The sequence below is a fragment of the Cyclospora cayetanensis genome, unplaced genomic scaffold, assembly GCF_002999335.1.
Source record: "Cyclospora cayetanensis isolate NF1_C8 unplaced genomic scaffold, CcayRef3 CcayRef3_contig_36, whole genome shotgun sequence".
Classification (NCBI taxonomy): domain Eukaryota; phylum Apicomplexa; class Conoidasida; order Eucoccidiorida; family Eimeriidae; genus Cyclospora; species Cyclospora cayetanensis.
In genome coordinates this window covers 217414-236257 of record NW_020312325.1, presented here as the reverse complement: position 1 = coordinate 236257, position 18844 = coordinate 217414, and the positions used below count along the sequence as shown (strand labels likewise).

At 53.8% G+C, this 18844-nt stretch overlaps 3 protein-coding genes across 3 annotated transcripts; all 3 read left to right on the top strand.

Annotated features, from left to right (window-relative positions):
- The first annotated feature begins 1196 nt into the window (after positions 1-1196).
- Positions 1197-3857, top strand: LOC34618017 (protein MEI2-like 2). Its single transcript, XM_026334115.1, has 7 exons — positions 1197-1383; positions 1585-1739; positions 1979-2095; positions 2328-2467; positions 2839-2961; positions 3189-3312; positions 3549-3857. Exons 1-7 carry the CDS (start codon positions 1197-1199, stop codon positions 3855-3857), a joined length of 1155 nt encoding a protein of 384 aa, XP_026189900.1.
- Positions 3858-9484: 5627 nt separating this feature from the next.
- On the top strand, positions 9485-12203 carry LOC34618016 (diacylglycerol O-acyltransferase 2). The gene is made up of 8 exons (XM_026334102.1): positions 9485-9577; positions 10009-10210; positions 10693-10767; positions 10975-11117; positions 11412-11535; positions 11675-11787; positions 11992-12042; positions 12153-12203. Exons 1-8 carry the CDS (start codon positions 9485-9487, stop codon positions 12201-12203), a joined length of 852 nt encoding a protein of 283 aa, XP_026189887.1.
- A 924-nt stretch (positions 12204-13127) lies between these two features.
- Positions 13128-18603, top strand: LOC34618015. Its single transcript, XM_026334101.1, has 11 exons — positions 13128-13288; positions 13403-13607; positions 13911-13995; positions 14181-14344; positions 14611-14881; positions 15317-15468; positions 16103-16171; positions 16366-16539; positions 16739-17250; positions 17913-18100; positions 18476-18603. Exons 1-11 carry the CDS (start codon positions 13128-13130, stop codon positions 18601-18603), a joined length of 2109 nt encoding a protein of 702 aa, XP_026189886.1.
- The last annotated feature ends 241 nt before the right edge of the window (positions 18604-18844 follow it).

Here is an 18844-nt window from a genome sequence, read left to right as displayed (position 1 = left end):
TTTCAAAAAAGGAAGGCACTCGAAGGCACTCCACACGTTCCTCAGGGGCAAGCACAGACAAGACGCGCGTTGGTTCACGAAGCGAGAGGCCCTATACGAGGACACGCACAAAAGCCTAGAGTTCTGCAATCGGCGCGAAATTTGTTGCGTGGTAGTGGAGTGGGGCATCGAAGGCGAACAGCAGAGGCAACTGCGGGTCCAAAGCAGTAAATATTTGCTTGTAAAAAGCTTAGGAACCTCGCTAGTTTCCGGAGATACACGATATATATATATACATGTATATATCTATGTGGTCTGGGGCTTTTGGTGTGGGTGTGCCTACCTGCTGGAGCCGGGAGTAGAAAACAGGCGCTTCCAGATTTCCGCTGTCCCTTCAAAGAACCGCAACGCTTCCACCCTTTGCTTCAGAAGCGGCACTTCCAACAGCAGCAGAAGCAGCAGCAGCGGCAGCGGCAGGAGGGTCGATGGGAAGCGCCAAGGGATGAGGTGAGGATGCCTGCCACAAAGTCCTTCCTCTACCAGAGGGTTGTTTGCACCGGTCTTCTCCCTACGTTCCCGCAAAGCTCGATTTACATAACCCAACCTAAAAGGGGTTTAAACATAACGACAAAAAGCTGCTATTCAAATGCAGCGAACTGGCGCAGTACAGGAAAAGAGGCATCGTGTAGCTGCGCCATGATCATCATGAACGAATCAACGCCATCGTCACCAGCAGCAGCAGGGGCCACATGCAGCAAAATCCGAGGGAGGGCTGCGGCTGCTGGAGGTGCGCATTTTTTTCTGCTTTTGTTCAGAGACTCCCAATTTTACAGAAATAATGCATTTGAATTTAAACCCCATACTGCAATCCATTCCTAATCAGAGAGACAGACGGCAAGGCACCCCCAGCACCTCCGTGTGCTTGCGTTCGTACAGCGCGAACGTGCGATATTCTGAACCGAATTGAGGCACACAGTTCGGGGCGAAGCGATTGTTGGCCACCCGCCTATTGCCTCTTAATGCTGTCTAGGAACCACGGGATACTCGCAGCAGACATACGCACAGCTTCGCACCATCCGTAGCCATACCCCAACCCCAGTTACACACACTGCACTCCCCTAAAGAGGGGCTCTCCTCCGATTCTCGCAACCGCAACCGCCCCCACGAGAGAGAGGCCCTTGGGTGTACAAGCAGGGGCCTCCAGCCCCCATAGCACCATGACGGATCCAGCATACGCAGCAGCCATTGGCACTTACCCGTCTTACACTACGTATCCGTATGCTGCAGCAACAGGGGCATCAGCACCCTCGGCAGCCGCAGCAGGGGCAGGAACGGCGGCAGACTACCAGTGGGGGCCATGGGGAGCCGCTGCTGCTCGCTCGAGCTCTGCCGTCGTCGATCCTGGTGCGTATGTACACCGAACCGTGGGAAGCGTCCATGTTTTCTGTCTGCATTCAAGTAGCGCGATCACCTGCCTACAAAACCCACCCTGCCCCTTCTCTGCACTCTGGCTCAGCACTTAAAGCATCCTGCGCACACTTAGAGCCCCTCTTTTAAGAGTCGCCATGGGTTCGATGCCTCCCTGCGGAGAATGTGATTCTGCAGAGACGGAACCTGACGCGTTGCAAAGCCGCTGTCTCTTCTTCGGCCGATTGGCGCCGGAGGCAACAGAAGATCTTCTTCGGGGGCTCTGTGAACAGTACGGGGATATCAGGAAGATTACTTGCTATCCTGAGAAGCACATGGCCTTTGTAGAATTCGTAAGCAAATGTGTGCTGGGTGGGGCCTCTCCTGAAGCGAGCACCTTCTGCGGCAAAGTAGTTTTCAGGGAACGCTGTGTGTTGAGGGCTGCATGCACGGCTAAGACTGAGGAATTCGCGCCGATTCAGTCGCTCCTGCTTCGGACCGTTCCACCTCGAAAGACCTCTTTACCAAACAAGGGGGAAGAAGGGTGGGAGGCGTGTGGGTGTGTTTGTGTGGCGACGGCCTTTTTTCTCAGTTCGATATTAGACACGCAGAAGCTGCACGGGAAGCCCTTCGCGCAACGGATATCGCGGGTAAAAAGGCAGACGTGCAGTACAGTGCAATCAAGCGGCCTGATAAGGACAGTAACATGGTGCGTCGAGAAAGCTATTCGTACGATGACCTTTTTGCCCCCTTCTCGTGGCTTTCCACTAGAAGGAAGGCTTCTCCTTCTTTTTATGCAGCTGAAACGAGGCTTTTCTCTGACTTCCTCCAGCGCGTGAGCCGTTTGTTGGCTGTGAAGCTCGCAAGACACCGCTGCCTCCCCTGTATGGCGTAGCGTGTGTATGTGTATGCGTATGTGTGTGTGTGTGTTTTTTCCCTAGGGCACCCTCTACATTCGTCCTACCAATGGAGTCTCCGCTTCCACAACGCTCAGCGATCCCAACAGCTTGGACGCCTACCGACGCCTCTTCTCGTCTTACGGAGACATCAAAAAGGTGTCTGTCAACAGAAAAAGAGACTCGTGCGTCATTGGCATTCTTAAGGCCTTCCGCAATCGCGAACTCGGGGGAGTACGGGGAGGGGGGCGGCCTGTAGGCTTCTTTGTCGTTTCGTGTATCTCCGTTTTTTCGTGGCCATGTGAATTTGATCAAAGCCGCGTGTGCAAAGCAAAGCAAACCATGCTGCCTCCGGCTGTGTTGCGTGTTCCTGACCCGTTGCTGCTGCATTTAATCACCCGCTGTGTGGACTGCCATGCCACTCAATCAAGCAGAGAGAAAGAGGGAGAAGCGGCATCTTTGTTACCTTCTCGAACGGGGGAGGGGGGGTTATCGAGAGCTGCATGCTCCCTTATGTGTGCTGCGTCCTCGTTCATGCGTTTTTTTGTTTTTTAAGGGAGAAATTCGTGGAATACCATGACGTACGCGACGCAGCGAAGGCTCTTGAGGCTTTGAACGGCCACAACTTCAACGGAGTGACACTCCAGATTTGCTTCGCACAGAACGCCTCGCGCACGTTGTAAGGAACACCGCAGACACCTTGGATGCACGGAGGTTTCTTCACGTGTGTCGGTGGGGCCTCGCCTGCTTGCTGTCTGGCGAAAGGGAAACAAAGGGCCTCCGATTCTCTGTTTCTTTTTTGCACCGCGCGCCAGCGGTGAAAGGGCTTTTTTCGGATTTTCTATGTATATGCATATGGGTATGATAGCACTTGGGAGGCTCAATTTGGGTGTCTGTGGACTGCAGCAACAGAGAGCCAACAAGCCGCCGTGTAGGGGCCCCTCGAACTCCTGAAGGCCTAAGTTACGGGCCCTATCGGGGAGGCTACAGCCCTACTTCGCTGCGCTATGTTTCTCCTTACACTGCACCGGTGAGAGCACATGCTGCTAAGGGGTTGAAGCTTTAGTCGCCTGTCGCCGTGCGGCTGGACAAAAATGTATGCTGTCTGTATTTTTCTAGCCGTCGTCGCTCGGTGTGTCTTAACTCGCGCTTTCGGAGCTCCCCCCATCTCTGCCTACACTTTTGGACCTGACTTCATACGTGTGTGTGTCACAAGACGTCATCATTGTGCGTCCTCTCGCTTTTGCATGCGGTGTCCTCCCGCAGCCCGTCTTGGCGGGGGCCCCTACGTATGGGCCGTACGGTGTCTGCGCTGTACAGCCAGGGGCTGCTGCGACTTACGGCTCTCCGTATGGCTACCAGCAGCAGCAGCCGCCTGCTGCAGCGGCAGCAGCTGCACCTGCTGCTGCTGCGGCTGCCTATCCGCCGAGTTGGCCACCGGCAGCGGCCGTGGGGGGCCCCCCCGTCGCAGTTGCGGGCTCGCCCTATGGGGGCCCCCCAAGGGCCCACGTGCCAATGGCGGTCTATGGCGGCGCCCCTGGGGCCCTGCCTGGGCCGTGGAGGCCCCCACAGTGATTCATAGGGAAGGACAAAATGATGGGGTATAGAGGCAGGTGAATTAGCGAGAAATCCAGTACACGGATATGTGCAGAGACTCCGGGCTGATGCAATACCCAACGAGCATACAAATCCCACAAGGGACCGCCGTCTTCTATCCACAACACGTTTTACGATCCATAGACCAACACGTATACAGTCCAGAAAATAGCACTGGCTGTCTGCTGGTACTGCTGCTGTTGCCCTTGCTGCCGTTCCCCATGCACAGAGACCCCTATCGCTGTGTCGGGGATAATACCACTGTGCAGCACCTTCTCTGGCTGCCCTTCATTGAGGCTTTTTGTCACGCGAACCCTAGAGGGAGGGAGGGCCTGCGGAGGACGGCGGAAAAAAACGGTCCCTCTTTGTGTAGTACTGGGAGTAGGGAAAAAACAAAGCTTGCGGCAAGCGCGTAGTGGCAAGGGAGCAACACTAGAGGGGTTACTATCGGGGCATGGACGGCGCTGCGGAGAAGATTTTGTGGGATTCGACGTACATTTGGCAGGGTTTCAGAGTAGCAGGCATAGAGACGTTCAAGCTGCAACCGCCCCAAGGTGTCGAGACACTACGCCACTGCCAACGTCCCGCTCTGTGCTCAGGGATCCGAAAACTGCGAGGCAAGGGCTATTCAACTGTACAGCTCTCGCTTACGCCTTGAATGGTATCTGGGAGGGGGATGCAAGCACAATATAATTTTGATGTGGTAATATAGTTCCATGCAAGGCACTCCCCTCCTGGCAAAGAGGTTCCCCCTTGCCTTCGTATATACCTGAGCGTGCACTTGAGTGCCTCTTCGTGTTTCCTCCTGTCCAAATTGCTGTTGCTGCTGTCAGAGATCCTCCTAATATCGAACTTTTAGAGAGGTACCCGCAGCTATTCGGAGAATCTCACAGGGGCCATGCTTTCGCGAGGACCCTTAGACCACCCACCCCAAGCCGTCTCTGCTGCATTTGCAGTGCTAACGAACCATGATTATCTTGTTATCGCCTTCAAATCTAGAGCGCGTCCCCTTCCTGGACGCCTTTTTACTGGTGATCTGTTCATTGTCAGCTGTCTGTGAGTGAATCTCGCGGGCTGCAAGGTTCGTGGTGAGATGCACAGTTCAGCACGACGACCTCTCGAGGTAGGACGATTAAAGGCAAACGTTCCGAGGACTAGCTCCGCAACAAGCACTTGGGTTTGCTGCGTGCAGTACCAACAGCTACAGCAGCCGTAGGTGCATTGTTCGGAAACCACACACACCCTAGAGCAAAAAAGCCACACTTTTCACCAGCCACTACACGTTACGTTCAACTAGGTACTAGTAATGGGTGCGCCAACCTGCTAGCATATTTTTGTAAACCTACTGCAGATCGCTGCCATGTCAATGCGTAAAACGCAAAATTGTGTACATTCGCCCTAGGTGTCACGTACAGTTAGCTGTGTATGCTACGAACAATTAGAGCATGCAGCTGCACAAACCCCGTCTGTCCCGGACCCACCGCATGCCAGGAACTCTGAGCGGCACAGGCATGGAAACATTCGAGCTGTTTTGAGGAACACTCAGGAAGTTTCCGTCAAATCCTTATCGAGCCTGAATCTAAATGCCTCCCTGTGGAGATCTTCGATGGTACGCTACATGCGCCTTCCATTGTGTTTGGAATTACGTCCTGGAACAGTGCACGGGTCCAACAAAATAGTCACGAACAATGTTGACGGCCTTGAAAGATCGCTTATCTGCCGTATGCTCACCAGTCCTTGCTTTCGACCGCCCGTCAGCAAATCTGAATATTAGGGACTGCTCTGACGAAGGAACAGGCATATCGCACTTCTGCGTTTCACCTGGAAGAATGCATCCACTTCGAATCGTATCCACATTTTAAATACTGCTTGCAGCTCTTGACCCATATGTGTAAACTTGTATCAGTGCAGCATAAAACCTTGACGGGCCCCCAACTGTGGCTCCATAGGCTGCAATCCCTTTCACTGCGTCGCAGCCTGGATGAAGATCCTTTAATTTGCAAATGGAATACCTTCCTTGTTTTTTAAAAATCCTGTTTTAGCTGAATCGAGTCCTGTTGTTCAATTTCAACTTTTTGCATGCGCTTGCAGTTAGGGATTATGCGACACAAGCTCCCACATTAGGAAGAGGTGCTTTGGGGGATCTCTAGTAATGCTAACGAGGGTAAGATCTTTCTCGAATTCCTGTTCTCATTAAGCTGAGACAGCTGGCTCAGCCTTGGTCGACACAGCCACGGCATCCAAAGACTCTGGATCACGATTTGTCACTTACTGTGCAACCAAAGATCTAAGAGCTGCGCTCATTTGTTCCTGAAACCTCAACTCGTCAATTATGTGTCCAATATCCACCAGACAGCTCTTAAATCGCTAAGTTGTTGGCCATCTTGCGACCACCTAACGGAACGCTTCGGATAGGCCGTACAGGCAAACCGCTGATAAAGCAGCTATTCTTCTCCGTTGTGGTTTTCGCGAGCTACAGCTTCATATTTTTTCGCTATATTGATAGATTCGCTTTCTCTGGGTTGTACACCCCTTCCAAAACTTGCTTTTGAGCTAATCTCGGGATAAACCGAGGAGTCAAAGTGTGTATGAAAGCTTTTTCTGTAACACGCCGTGCAATCTGACAACTTTCTTTACAGTTATGGAACCACCATAAAGTGCTTCTTAATTAAATACACATGACTTTAGAAGCATTTTTTTTCCTTTCATTTTCCGGGTACACAGCGAGATACTTCGCCAACGGGCGAATGAAATCGTCGAGCACTTCCTCATTCTGACGACCGTCATATTTTTTCTGGTAGGCATAGCCCCATCGACGGATCCATACACATTCTGCCAGTTGATCAATCATGCGTTTCTCCCAGCTGTGGAGCTAGTGCGCTCAATGCACTTTGAGGGGCAGCCACTGGCCGCCTTGCCAACAGGCGTTGCGCCATCATCAACTTATTTCGCCAGTGGGTGCGGTTTTAGAATGCTATAAAGAAATCAGATTACTGCAGTTCCAGATAGCTCAGCCGAAGCCAGGTATTGGTTTCAGGGAAATCTGACATCCCACTCCATCAACAGCCAGCCAGTGTGCAAACGCGAGGAAACCTGCATCACGCAACGCGGTGCCACGAACTGTAGCGCTCCGCCTCAGGTCTCTGCAGGGAAACAAGCTTCTTCAGATCCATTGCCCGCTTGATAGCAAGCTGAAGAGTGTTGTTCAAAAAATATTGACTGCAGAAGAAAGCGCGTGTCTAGTTTTTGGCCCGACACATGGCCTGCTTGATTGGCTGGGCTCGATTCTGGGTAGACATGGAGCGAGCTTGTGGCTTCTTCCACGCTCAGACAGCCTGTGCTTAGCGTCTATGCGCTAATTTCTCCACGCATGAGAATGTGCAGGCACCGCACGGAGGCTCCCAGTGAAGCAAAGGCATTGCACCCTGCATCGCCACTTTCTGTATCGGTTTGCTGCCTCGCGCTCAGGCCTGCGCCAAGCCCTTGGGCCGCAGGGAGAGTGGAGTTTATGTGCAGCATACACGGAAGAGCCTTGCTTGGAGCTTTGGAGAGGTCGCGGCGGAGATGATCGTTCGTGTAAAAGGATGATCTTAGGGGGGAGCGAGCGGCGCAGTGCGGACCAGTCCTCCCCATCAGTCCCTGCAAGAAAACTGCAGTCCTTCGGCGCGTGTTACCTCCGGTCAGGTAGTGCAGTGCATGAAACCTGGATACAACCATTTTTTAGGCTGCGGGGGCAAGCGAAGTGCATGCGGCTGGTGGAACGCATCCCAGCAGGCTTACGCAAGTGCCCTCCACCACTCTACCTCTAGAACCGCAGCTCGCCTTCCTGTCAGCCTTTATCGCACATTTTCACGGGAATCTAGACGGAAAACTGCGGCCAAAACATAATCCGGGGGGGAGGAACTGCACTGTGCGAGCGCTCCCCTCTGTATCCTTGTGGCTCACAGTCCGTGGAGAGCCTCTGCTGCTGCTCTCTTTTCGAGAGGCCCCACAGTTTGGCGTCTTTTTGGACGCCTTTCCGCCAATCGCGCACTGCTTAGCCACGCAATTCGCAAAATAAAATACAAGATATAGGCTGAGACGGGGATTTACCGTGGACTTCAAGGGCTGGCAGGCAAGGCATAGTACTAGGCTCATCCCCGGGCAGGACGGGCTGCAAGCGCGTCAAAGGCTTTCGCCTGCTGCTGCCGTGGAAGGCTGCACGAACAACTCTGCCTTCTTCCAAGCGCTTATTCGGCTGCAACACACACATTCTTGCGAACCCTTACCTAAAAGGAAAGGTTCCGCAGGCTTAGGGAAAACAGCAGGGCAGGCTGTTTGTGTGACCTCGCTGCCGAAGGGGGGCCGTTCGCAAGCATGAATCTTCAGCCCTCGCTTCCCGTTCTTCCGCGAAGACCAGCAAGCGATCTCCCGAGGGTGTATCTCTACTAGAGCCTCTGCTTTGCACAACAAGCCAAACCGTTTAAGCGCACCAAGACCCTTGCTTTCTGCACGCTGCTGAAACTGCGTGCAACAGATCGACGAGGGCTGCTTCCGCTTCAGCCGAGCCAACCTGAACATCAGGGGAAGGTTGCAACGCAAAAAGAAGAAGGAACCAGAGCAGGTGTGCAGGCACGAGAAAGGAAGCGAACTTTGCTGGCTCGTGATACCGTCCCTGATTTCTTAGCGGCGTTGCTGCCCCCGCATACAGCAGCGGATCGTTCCACGACACTTCCTCGAAGCCAGCAGAGGCAAAACAGCCTCAGGACTAGCCCCCTACATCTCCCCAAGAATTCTTCTTTCGAGCATGCAGCGCAGGCACAACCTCCCCCCGGAGCACACATTTAATTAGCAAACAGCAAAACAACAAAAAAGCCTCTCAAGCAGCACACCCAGCCGCGCGAAAAAGCAGCAAATGCAACCGCAGGAAACACCACTGGAGCAGCAGCACCCCTTCAGCAATACAGCGGCCAGCCAGCCCCCTACTTCACGCAGCAGCAATGGTGTTAGTGGCTTTTGTGCACTTTCTGTGGTGGTCTTTGGCTCTGCCGCTGCTTGTGCTAAACTGCATCTTCCTGTGCTGTAGCAGTCACAAGACCATCTGGTGCTCGCCGTGTTGGGATGAAGCTTCCTCACCCCTCTGTATAGACAACGAGGAGGACGACAGCGGGAACGAGATGGAGGAAGCGTACACCAGCAACAGCAGCAGGGACGGGCCGAGTGCTGCTGCTGCTGCTGCTGCTGAACACGACTCGTGCAGCAGCATCAGCACTGCCAGCAGAGGCACGAGGAGACGCGCAGTCATCCAAAAGGGAAAACATAGCAGCTCCACTACAGCCACTCGCGACTCCCCAGGCCGCTGGAAGAGAGACAGATCTTTGCTGGCGCGCGCGAGAACCTACCTGGCCTTGAGGATCGTATCTTTCATGCTGCCTGCCATGTGGCTGCTCAATATTTTCTTGCTGCAGCAACTGGTGCTGCGGGTTCTGCAGCTGCTGCAGCAGCAAGACGAGCACTTGCGCATTACCGACGCTTTTCTTGGCGCCTACGGGGTGTATGCAGCAGTCTGCTGCGTTGCATCCGAGGGGCTGGGGAACCTCTTGAGCCTCCCCTCTGATCGGGTAGGCATGCGCAAGCAACTCAATGAGGTGGCTGCCATGTTGACGGGAATAAGTGGGCTTGCTATTAGAGGCGCGGAGGACGGGGAGGGGCACACAGAGGCACATGGAACGCCGCTACTGCTGCTGCTGCTACTGCTGCTACTGCTGCTGCTGCTACTGCTGCTGCTGCTACTGCTGCTGCTGCTGCTGCTTCACGTCTTGCGATTGCAGCCGCAGCAGTCAGTCCTTTCACACTGGCGTTTTTCCACTTTCTCAAGACCAAGGGCAGGTCGTGTTCGCCTTTTATTTGTTTCCTCCATGGGGTGCCTCAGGTTCGTGGGTGCCGGCTGTGGCGTGAGGCTGCCGAGTATTTCCCTATTTCTGTCCTTGGTGAATCCTCAAGCTCCGACACCTTGTACCCCGCTGACAAGTCTTACCTCATCGGCTTCCACCCCGTAAGTGTCTGTGCTTTATATCTCAGTAAGGGTAAAAGGGGGGAGGGGAAGCTGCTGCCAGCTCCGCTCTCATTTAGAACCTGTTTTTCGATCTAGCAAAACGAGTCAGAGGGAGGGGGAAATGCCACGACCAAGACTGCTGCTCCCCAGCGTCAACAGAAGACAGTATACACTCATGGTGGACGTGTTCATACGGCGTGCTTGCGAATGCAGCATGGCGTGCTAAGCATGTCCTGTACGCTGGCTTGGGGAGTCAGAAGCGACTGGGAGTGGCTAGACATCCGCCGTGTGCTGCCAGGTCTGTCGTTCATCATAAGTAGCCTCCTCCTGCTCCTTATCCTGCTGCTTTTGTTGTTGTTGTTCGCCGTTGCGCTTTGTTGTTGGTTGTTGTTGTTTGCTGTTGCTGTTTGTTGTTGCTGTTTGTTGTTGTTGTTTGTTGTTCGCTGTTGCGCTTTGTTGTTGGTTGTTGTTGGCTGTTTGTTATTCGCTCTTGCTGTTTGTTGTTGCTGTTTGTTGTTGTTGTTTGTTGTTCGCTGTTGCGCTTTGTTGTTGGTTGTTGTTGGTTGTTTGTTATTCGCTGTTGCTGGTTGTTGTTGGTTGTTTGTTATTCGCTGTTGCTGTTTGTTGTTGGTTGTTGTTGTTCGCTTTTGCTGTTTGTTGTTGGTTGTTGTTTGTTGTTGCTGCTGCTCTTGCAGGTTTAGCTTACTGCCACGTTTTTGGGGTGTGGAAGGCTGCGTACGGGCGTTTTCTCCCGTTGCACGTTTGTGATCTTTGGCACAGGGTTGAATATCCGTCTGACGACACTCTCGATAAACATGCGACTCCCCTTCTGGGGCCACTTGCTGCAGGCAGTTGGCTTCATTTCTTGCAGCAGGAAGAGCATCAAGACTTTCTTGTCGGGGTAGGTCGACGGTTAAGGCTAGGAACGAGATGCTGGGCAAAAACCTGCTGTTGAGAGCTGCTTTCTTCGCGTTTCAACGCTACGGCCATGCGGCAAAAATACCCTTGGGGAGTGGCGCATGCATGCTTCCCAGTTTCTTCGCGGTGCCTATGTTGCGTACAGGGGCCCTGGGCGTGCGGTCTTGGTAGTGGTTGGGGGGGCTAAGGAGGCGTTTCTGGGGGGCCCCCGCTTGAACGACTTGGTGCTTCATCGCCGCAAGGGGTTTTTCGAGATTGCCCTTCAGACGGGCTCTTGGCTGATACCCGTAATAGTGCTCCCTGAATTAGCAGTAGTTTGCCTTCCTCTCCGCTTTCCCCCGTTGAGCGAATTCCCCTTCGCAATAAGCAGCTCTCTTTCGGGGTCCACGTGCGTTCTGACAAAGTCGTCGAACGCCTCAAGTGCCAGCAGGCACAAAAGGCCCTTGAAAACTGGCCTTTCGAATCTTTTCAAGTCGCTCCGGCACTTACTCCCGGCGCAGCACCTCCTGGGGAGAAGACGGAGGCACACCCTGCGTTCTTCAAAGTACGTGGGGTGCGTGTTACAGAGTCCGTGTGCTCAGGTCTATTCCCTAGGGGAGAACGACATGTACGAGAGGCTGACGGAAGGGATGTTGAGTTGCTTTCTGACTTTTATCTCACGCAAGACAATGGGGCTCTTTGGCTTTTCGTTGCCGCCTTGCTACGGTGTGCTCATGCACCCCCTAAACACCCCTGTGACCCTTCAGTCGCTTCACGCGTTTGCACGGATTGTAGGATACGAGGTGGGACGCTGGGAGAAGCGACGAAGGGGGCTGAGGTGTATGTACGTCTGGCCTTGCTTTAGGGCGCGGCGTGTTGCAAGTGACGATGCCTAGACGCGTCAAGATTGTCGAGCTCATTGGGAACCCCGTTCCCTGTCGCCGCATTCCCCATCCAACTCAGGAGGACATTGAGGAGGTTCGCTAATTGGGTTTATATATCTCGGCGTGTGTGATGTGCAGCTGGGGAGAGGCGCGTTGCGAGGGCAGCCTTGATCTTCAGCTAGCTGTGGGCTCTGGATGTGGAGTTTCGCTTGAAAAAGTGATTTTCCCAGTGGGATTTGCTGGGTGCTGTACTCGACGATGTACAAGGTTTCTGAGAATTGCTTGGGTTTGTGTGCAGCTTCGGCAGCGATACTGTGCGGCCCTGCAACGGGTCTACACCAAAGCCAGAGTACAAAATTCCCTCCCTGGAGCATCTGTAGACGTCTCAGTGTCTCCTCGATAGTGTCTGGAATTTCGAGGAGAGTCCAGAAGCGCTGTGCCTGTGCCTGTGTCGTGCAGGCAATCTACGGTACCGAGAGTAAGTTTGAAGACTTACGCATCGTTGAATAACGACAGAGTCTAACGACCTCCGAAGGCGCGTTGTCGGAGGGATGGCTTTCCCTCCGCACGCTTTTTTGCAGCACTGAGGGGTTTAGAAAGGTTGCGTCCCTTGGTGTAACATTTTGTTCCCGCGTTTTTTGAGAATTTTGGCATGACTGCAGGCCGTATTTTCGAAACGGCGTGTGGGTGCAAGAAACGCAAGCTACTGTACTTGATGCCCCGTGGTTGCGGGGGTCGTGCGAGGGGCGTGTTAGATGAAGAGGGGGCTATTTTAAGGGAATAGGGGGTAGTTTTGGGAGTGTGCTAAGAGGTGGCAGAGTAGATCCCTCCAAACCGATTTGGAAGCAAGAGATTATTGGACTACGAGCACCAGCCAGCTCAAGAGTGCCAAATCGTGGAAGTGTTTTGACGCTTCAAACACCGCTCTTTCTTATTCTTTCGCTGAATTGGCGGCACAAATTGAGGAGATATGGCGACATCTTATGTTTAGTCGGGCATAGATCCTGCCCCCGAGCTTCCTGCGTTGCACACTGCTCGCAGAGGGGTTTCGTTCTAGAGAGAAGGGTTGGTACTAGGGCCCCTCTCGGGGTATCCAGTCCTTCCACCGTATGTGATTGGGAGGCGCTGTGTCTGCGAAATATCGGAAACGGTTTGTGTTTTGCGTGCCGTTGACTTGAATTTGAAGGCTTTTTGCATCTAGAGAGAGAGTGAGAGAGAGAGAGAGCGAGGCAAGGAAGCTAAGGCGCAGTGGGCCCCTTCAGCACTCCAGCCGCCTTCGCTCTGCCCGCACGCCACCCTTAAATTACCAAATTACAGGCGTCAAATTTGGTCGAGCTTGGTCTCTAATACACGCAGCGTAGGTTTTGTCTCTCTGCATGCTCTGCCATGAGGATTTACGTCCTCCTCGAGTAGAGCATCGACAGGGAAGGCACCATGGTCCTGCTGCATTCACTCGTTCCAAGTGCCCCTGCAGCGGCAGCAGCGGCTGCTGCCGCGACAGCTTCAAAAGTAGCCAGCCCAGATGGCGCTGTATACAGGAAATGCTACGTCTGCGGTCGCAGCAGCAGCAGCATGAGCAGCATGAGCAGCATGAGCAGCATGAGCAGCTGCGGAACTGCATCTACCACCGCCACCACTGTCCAGAGTGTTTCCTGCTCTCGCATTAGTGCCGATAACACCGCATGCAAGAGCCGCAGCACAATCCTGAAGCGATGGTTTTGGGGGTACAGTGGCTCGAAGCAGCCGAATCAGAGGCAGCGCCAGCAGCAACAAAAACAGCAACAACTAGGGCGATGCAGCAGAGAGGACATGCAGAGCATCTTGCACCAGGCTGTACGGAGGCTTGAGATGCTCCAAAAGCAGAAGGCTGAAGCAAAGGGCATCGCTACCCCGTTCATGGACTATGGGCGCCTGGTAGGTCACGAATTCTTAAGCACGGACTGAACACACAACAAAAACGGCCACACTTTGCATTTCGATGCGATTGGCATGCATGTGTTCATGCGGTCATTTGTATGTATGTGTATGTATGAACGTGCATATGGATGTACGTATATGCATAGGTATGTATATATATATATGTGTGTGTGTATGCGCATGTTTATTTACGTGTATGTGTATGTGTATGTATATATATATGTATATATACATACATGCGGTATGTATGTATATGCTCTTCGCGTGGCGGCAGTCTGCGTGTGAAAATGGATCTTTTAGGAAAAGCGATGGAGCGGCTTTCTGTCTTCAGTCGAGGCACACGGCAAATTGACATGCGCAAATTTCATCAAAGTCTACAGCAATGGTAGCTGGCAGACACTTCTGCTGCTGCTGAATTGTGTCTTTTGGGGTGGGAGTGAGGGTGTATTCTGCCTGGGGAGCCTCACCTGCCGAACGTTTTTAAGCGGGAAGTGCAGTCCTATTGGTCGCATTCTTCTTAAGGATTCTGTTGCCGCTGCTGCTTTGGGGTGTTGGCTGCGTTTGCTGTAGGGGATGCAACGTTGCGTGCTATGCTGGACTCGATCGCCTCCGCAGAGCGCTTCGTATTCCTTGAGAGTTACATTTTCGATGCGTCTCAAGCGGCAGCTGCGGTGAAGGAAGCGCTAAAAGCAGCAGCTGCAAGGGGCTGCCTGGTCATCCTTCTCATTGACGGTGTACATACACACCTTTCCCGTTCTGATCCTCGAAGCCCCTTTACTGCACACTGAGAATCGATGACGAGGCCTTCCTCGAAGCACTAGGCCGCTAAAAAGCAGAAAGTCTGAGATCGGCGAAAATTTGACGCTGTTGCTGTTTCTGTTGCGCTTGCGGATGCGTGTATGACTCTTTGCATGTCCTACTGCGGGAGTTTTTTGCACCCTTCTGCTGCCGCGAAGGAAGCCTTGGAGAGTGTGTGTTTGGCGCACACGTGTTTGTGCAGGTTGGGAGCTTCGGATTTCCGTCGAATTGGATCTCCGAATTGGTCAAGTCTGGAGTGCACGTGACAATATTTAATCCGCCTCTTCCTGCCGCTTTCTATGCTCCAGCAGCAGAGGCAACGACACCCCCCCTGGCAGAGGCAGCAAAGCGCCAAGGGTCACTGCATGCAGCGAAAGTGGGGCCCCTTGCTTTGCGAGATCACCGCAAGACGCTGGTGGTGGATGGCAAGGAGGCCTTTGTAGGCTCCTTTAATATCTCCGTAGACACGACTGGTCCGCTGCCACTTAGCCATGGAAAGGGGTGTGGGAAGGGGGGAAAAGGGGGGATTTGCTTGGGGGGGGATTGAGGTGATCCTGCTGTTGCTGGAAGCTGCTGGTGCTGCATGCTGTTGCTGCATCTTGTTGCTGCATCTTGTTACTGCATCTTGTTGCTGCATCTTGTTACTGCATCTTGTTGCTGCATCTTGTTGCTGCATCTTGTGAGCTGCATCTTGTAAGCTGCATCGTGTTGCTGCATCATGATGCTGCATCTTGTAAGCTGCATCTTGTTGCTGCTACGAGCTGTGTCGCTGCTGCACTGTGTTGCTGTCGATCATACCGCTGCGACCCGCATGCGCCAGTAGCATCTGTATGCGTTCATGGGGAGAAAAGGTTAAGCAAGCATCCCGAGTCACGTATGGCTTCGGGTGTATGTGTCTTGTGGTGCAGGCCCCTCTGTGGGGGGAACTGGTCATTTTCAGGATTTGCATGTGCGGCTGTGCGGCCCTGCAGCAACAGACTTGGGGCTTGTGTTTCATCAGTCGTTGCATGCGGCACAAGCGGAGTCGCTTGCTGCCGAGGCGCTTCAACAACTGCAGCAGGTCAGTCAAGAGGGTGTGTATTAGGGCTTTGCTTTCACCGAGGCGAAGAGGCCGTCCTGGAAAAGTTTGCAGAGGCCCCTGCTTCATGCCGTTTTTGCGTGCTTAATTGTTCCCATGTGAAAAATGCTCGCGGCATAGCGTTGGATGCGTAGCCAGCCCTTCGCATACACGCTCGCTGGCGGTTTTTGTGTGCGTGTCGAGCGTTCTCACATTTCGTTTTACTCTCTCTGGAAGCTTTAGGTGCCGCCCTGCCTGCCGTACAGGACAACACGGCCCCCCGCTCGTTCAATTCTGCCTTTCAAGACGTGCGCATTGGTGCATGCATGCATGCATGCGTGCCGTGGTGTGGTGTTGCTGCATGCATGCATGCGTGCATGCATGCGTGCTGTGGCGTGGCTGCACAGGCGGACCCTCTATGGTGCTGCGGCTGCGTTAAATCTCCGAATCAGCAGGGCTGCATTGTTCAGGCAAGCGATGCCCTCCTCGCATGCCACTGTTGGCGTTGTTGCTGCTCTTTTTGCCGCTTAGGGCCTCCTGCTGAATTGGCTTTTTGCAGCAGCCACTTTTATTACGCACGCAGCATCTCGACAGGCCCCCTAGTGTTCCCCTTGCGGGTGTAGGCTCTGCGCTTCAGGTGTTGGAAAGCGACATCTTAAAGAATCGCCGATGCATTCAGGAGGCTTTGCAACTGGCCATTCAAACGGTGAGCCCCCTTTGGCTGCGTCGAGTGTTGCGGCTGAACATTTAATGCCCTGCTGCCCCTTCTTTGCTCCGTGGCAGCGTCTGCTGCGAGCTGGTCTGCTGCCTTTCTTTCCTCCGTGGCCTCTGCGGTACGATGACTGGTGTGCTTGCATGCTGCTCCTGCTGCTGCTGCTGCTGTGGGGATCTACCCTGCAGGCAAGTCGCTCCTTGCACTTGGGAACGGCCTACTTCATGCCTCCAGGATTCTTACGGAGGGCCTTGCTCCAGCAGATTCGAAGCCGACACACAGACGTTTTGCTGCTTCTCTCGGGCGATAGCGACGTGTGGTGTGACTTCCCAGCAACCACCTACCTCGCTCACAAGCTTCTGGTAAGGAGGGAGGAGAGCTGGCGATGCAGATCCGGGAAGGGGGTACAGGGGAGGGGTAGGCACGATTCTGTGGCTTCGTGCATAAACACGCAAGTGCAGGTGAGAGAGCGGCAGGGAGAAAGCTGCTTTTTTTGTGGACGGTTCTTTTTGTGGGGACTCCTTCTTGGGGTGGACTTTATTTTGTGTGACTTTCTCGCAGGCTGCAAGAGAAAGATCCAGGCCGTTGCAGGATTGGCTACTTTTGAGGAATACCGCAGCCACTGTAGAGATGCAGCAGCAGCAACTGATGCAGCAGGAGCAAGAGCACGAGCAAGACACGGCACCAGCAGCAGGAGGCCTTGCACGCTTGCTGCCCCCTTGGACTGCTCTATCTCGACTGCAGCAGTCACGTACCGTCTTCACCAGCCGTCCGCCTCTGCTTCCGCGAGAGGGACAGTCAGAGCAGCAGCAGCAGCAACAACAGCAGCAAGCGAAGAAGCCTTTTGTGCATTCCTTCACAACGGAAGATCCTTGTGAAGGAAGCGGCGCAGATGCGTCTGTGCCGTCCTCCCGCCCTCTGTATCGTCTGCTTCGCTTTTTAAGAGGCGGCAATACGCCAGAGGTCTTGAGGGGGGAGCTAAGGATCCATTTCACCAGGGATAAGCATTACCATGCAAAGAACCTTGTGGCAGATTGCCTGTGGGCCTGCATTGGATCCTTCAATTTCGACAGGTTCGCATAGCAGGGTATAAGCTCCACTGTGCAGGAAGATCACAGTTTACAACCCCTTCTCTTTCCTCCAAGACGGCTCCTTCCTCCTTCGCGGCTCTCTGTTTTGGCGTTGCATACGCCTTACGCTGTAGTGTTTCTGCCGGTTTCCGAGTTCTCCCTCCGCTCACTCTTTTGCTGCTTCTAGAAGACCCCGCTCTACTGCTGCTCGTGCTTCTGCTACCTCTGCTGCTGTGTTGCTGCTCGTGCGGCTGCTGCTACTTCTGCTGCTGCAGTTGCTGCTCGTGCTGCTACTACTTCTGCTCCCGCAGTTGCTGCTCGTGCTGCTGCTACTACTTCTGCTGCAGTTGCTGGCTTCTGCCACTTCTGCTGCAGTTGCTGCTTGTGCTACTTTTGCTGCAGTTGCTGCTTGTGCTACTTCTGCTGCAGTTGCAATGCGCATGCGCATGCGCTTAGCCAGTTTTTGAGTTGCTGTAATGCTTAGGGGGTAGGGAGGCCAAGGGAAGTTTCGCGGTCTCTACTAGGGTCGTTGTGATTGGGGTGCCTTCGCCTGCCTGTGTCGCGGGAGGTTTCGCCTTTTCCACTTCTGTTTCGAGGTGTTGCGCTATGCAATTGCGTTACGGTTCAGAGTGAAAGAGAGCTTTTGTTTGCGAATTTGCATTTAGGTTCTCTTCTCGCCGCAACCTAGAAGTCTCTATTGGTGTTTTAGGCGGCTCAGTGGCGTGGGAACTTGCTGAGCTTCAAGAGAAACAGGCTGCGGGAGCTCCCCAGTTCTTTCTCGAAACATGGCGGGAGCTGGGGCCCCTCCGACGTGCTATGTGCTTCTTTGCCTACCACATCATGAAGTTCACAGGCATGCGCAACACGCACCGTCTCTCAGCCTGAAATCCTTGTTTTGCCTCGCTGTTTCGGTTCTGCGTGCACCGCTCAAAGCCACCCTCCGCAAGAATAAAGGCCGAGGATCGATCCCCGGCCTTCAATCTTCTTCTCCAACTGCAGAACTCGCCATTCTAGCTCAGAAACTCGTGTCTGCTTGAGCAGTGCTCGTAGCAAGGGTGCGAGAAAAAGCCTTGAATCGTGCAGGTGGTGTCACGTGCAAACGGGGAACTGGCCTTCCCTATTGACGCCTGCCTCAGTATTCCCCTCGCACGTGTTTCTGCGGCAGGATGCGCTGCTGCCTGCTTGTTGCAAGGATCGCTCCTTGAACTTGCGTTCTGTTTGCGTGCAGGAAAAAACATCTTTGACGGGCTTTCCAGCCAGCGAGACAAGGAAACTCTAAGTCGATCCATCAAACAGCAGAATGACCAGCAGGCCGCACTCCCCGCCATAGCTACCCAAGTCTTGTGTGGATGCTAATCTGCAACGGAGGAGAGGGAAGGCATGTGCTTTCTCCCTCTCGCTTTGCAGCCTTCCACCGTGCGGCCGCGAGGAAAGTCTCTCTCTAGGGTTAGTTAGCTATCTAACCGGGACGGAGGGGCCCCCCTTTCTCCCCTGTAGCAGCGGCTTTAGGCACGCACATAAACAGACCATACCACCCCCAGGCGCTCCTCACTACGCTCGTAGAGAAAAGCGGAGCACGAAGGGGGGAGAGGGAAAA

Coding starts and splice junctions, on each gene's coding strand:
- LOC34618015 (XM_026334101.1), top strand. CDS start 13,128: ATGGTCCTGCTGCATTCACTCGTTCCAAGTGCCCCTGCAGCGGCAGCA. Junction 14,345..14,610: donor TCATCCTTCTCATTGACGGT/GTACATACACAC, acceptor GTGTTTGTGCAG/GTTGGGAGCTTCGGATTTCC. Junction 15,469..16,102: donor CGCTTCAACAACTGCAGCAG/GTCAGTCAAGAG, acceptor TCTGCGCTTCAG/GTGTTGGAAAGCGACATCTT.
- LOC34618016 (XM_026334102.1), top strand. CDS start 9,485: ATGCGCAAGCAACTCAATGAGGTGGCTGCCATGTTGACGGGAATAAGT. Junction 10,211..10,692: donor CATCCGCCGTGTGCTGCCAG/GTCTGTCGTTCA, acceptor TCTTTGGCACAG/GGTTGAATATCCGTCTGACG. Junction 11,536..11,674: donor TTCGTTGCCGCCTTGCTACG/GTGTGCTCATGC, acceptor GCCTTGCTTTAG/GGCGCGGCGTGTTGCAAGTG.
- LOC34618017 (XM_026334115.1), top strand. CDS start 1,197: ATGACGGATCCAGCATACGCAGCAGCCATTGGCACTTACCCGTCTTAC. Junction 1,740..1,978: donor ACATGGCCTTTGTAGAATTC/GTAAGCAAATGT, acceptor CTTTTTTCTCAG/TTCGATATTAGACACGCAGA. Junction 2,468..2,838: donor GTCAACAGAAAAAGAGACTC/GTGCGTCATTGG, acceptor TTGTTTTTTAAG/GGAGAAATTCGTGGAATACC.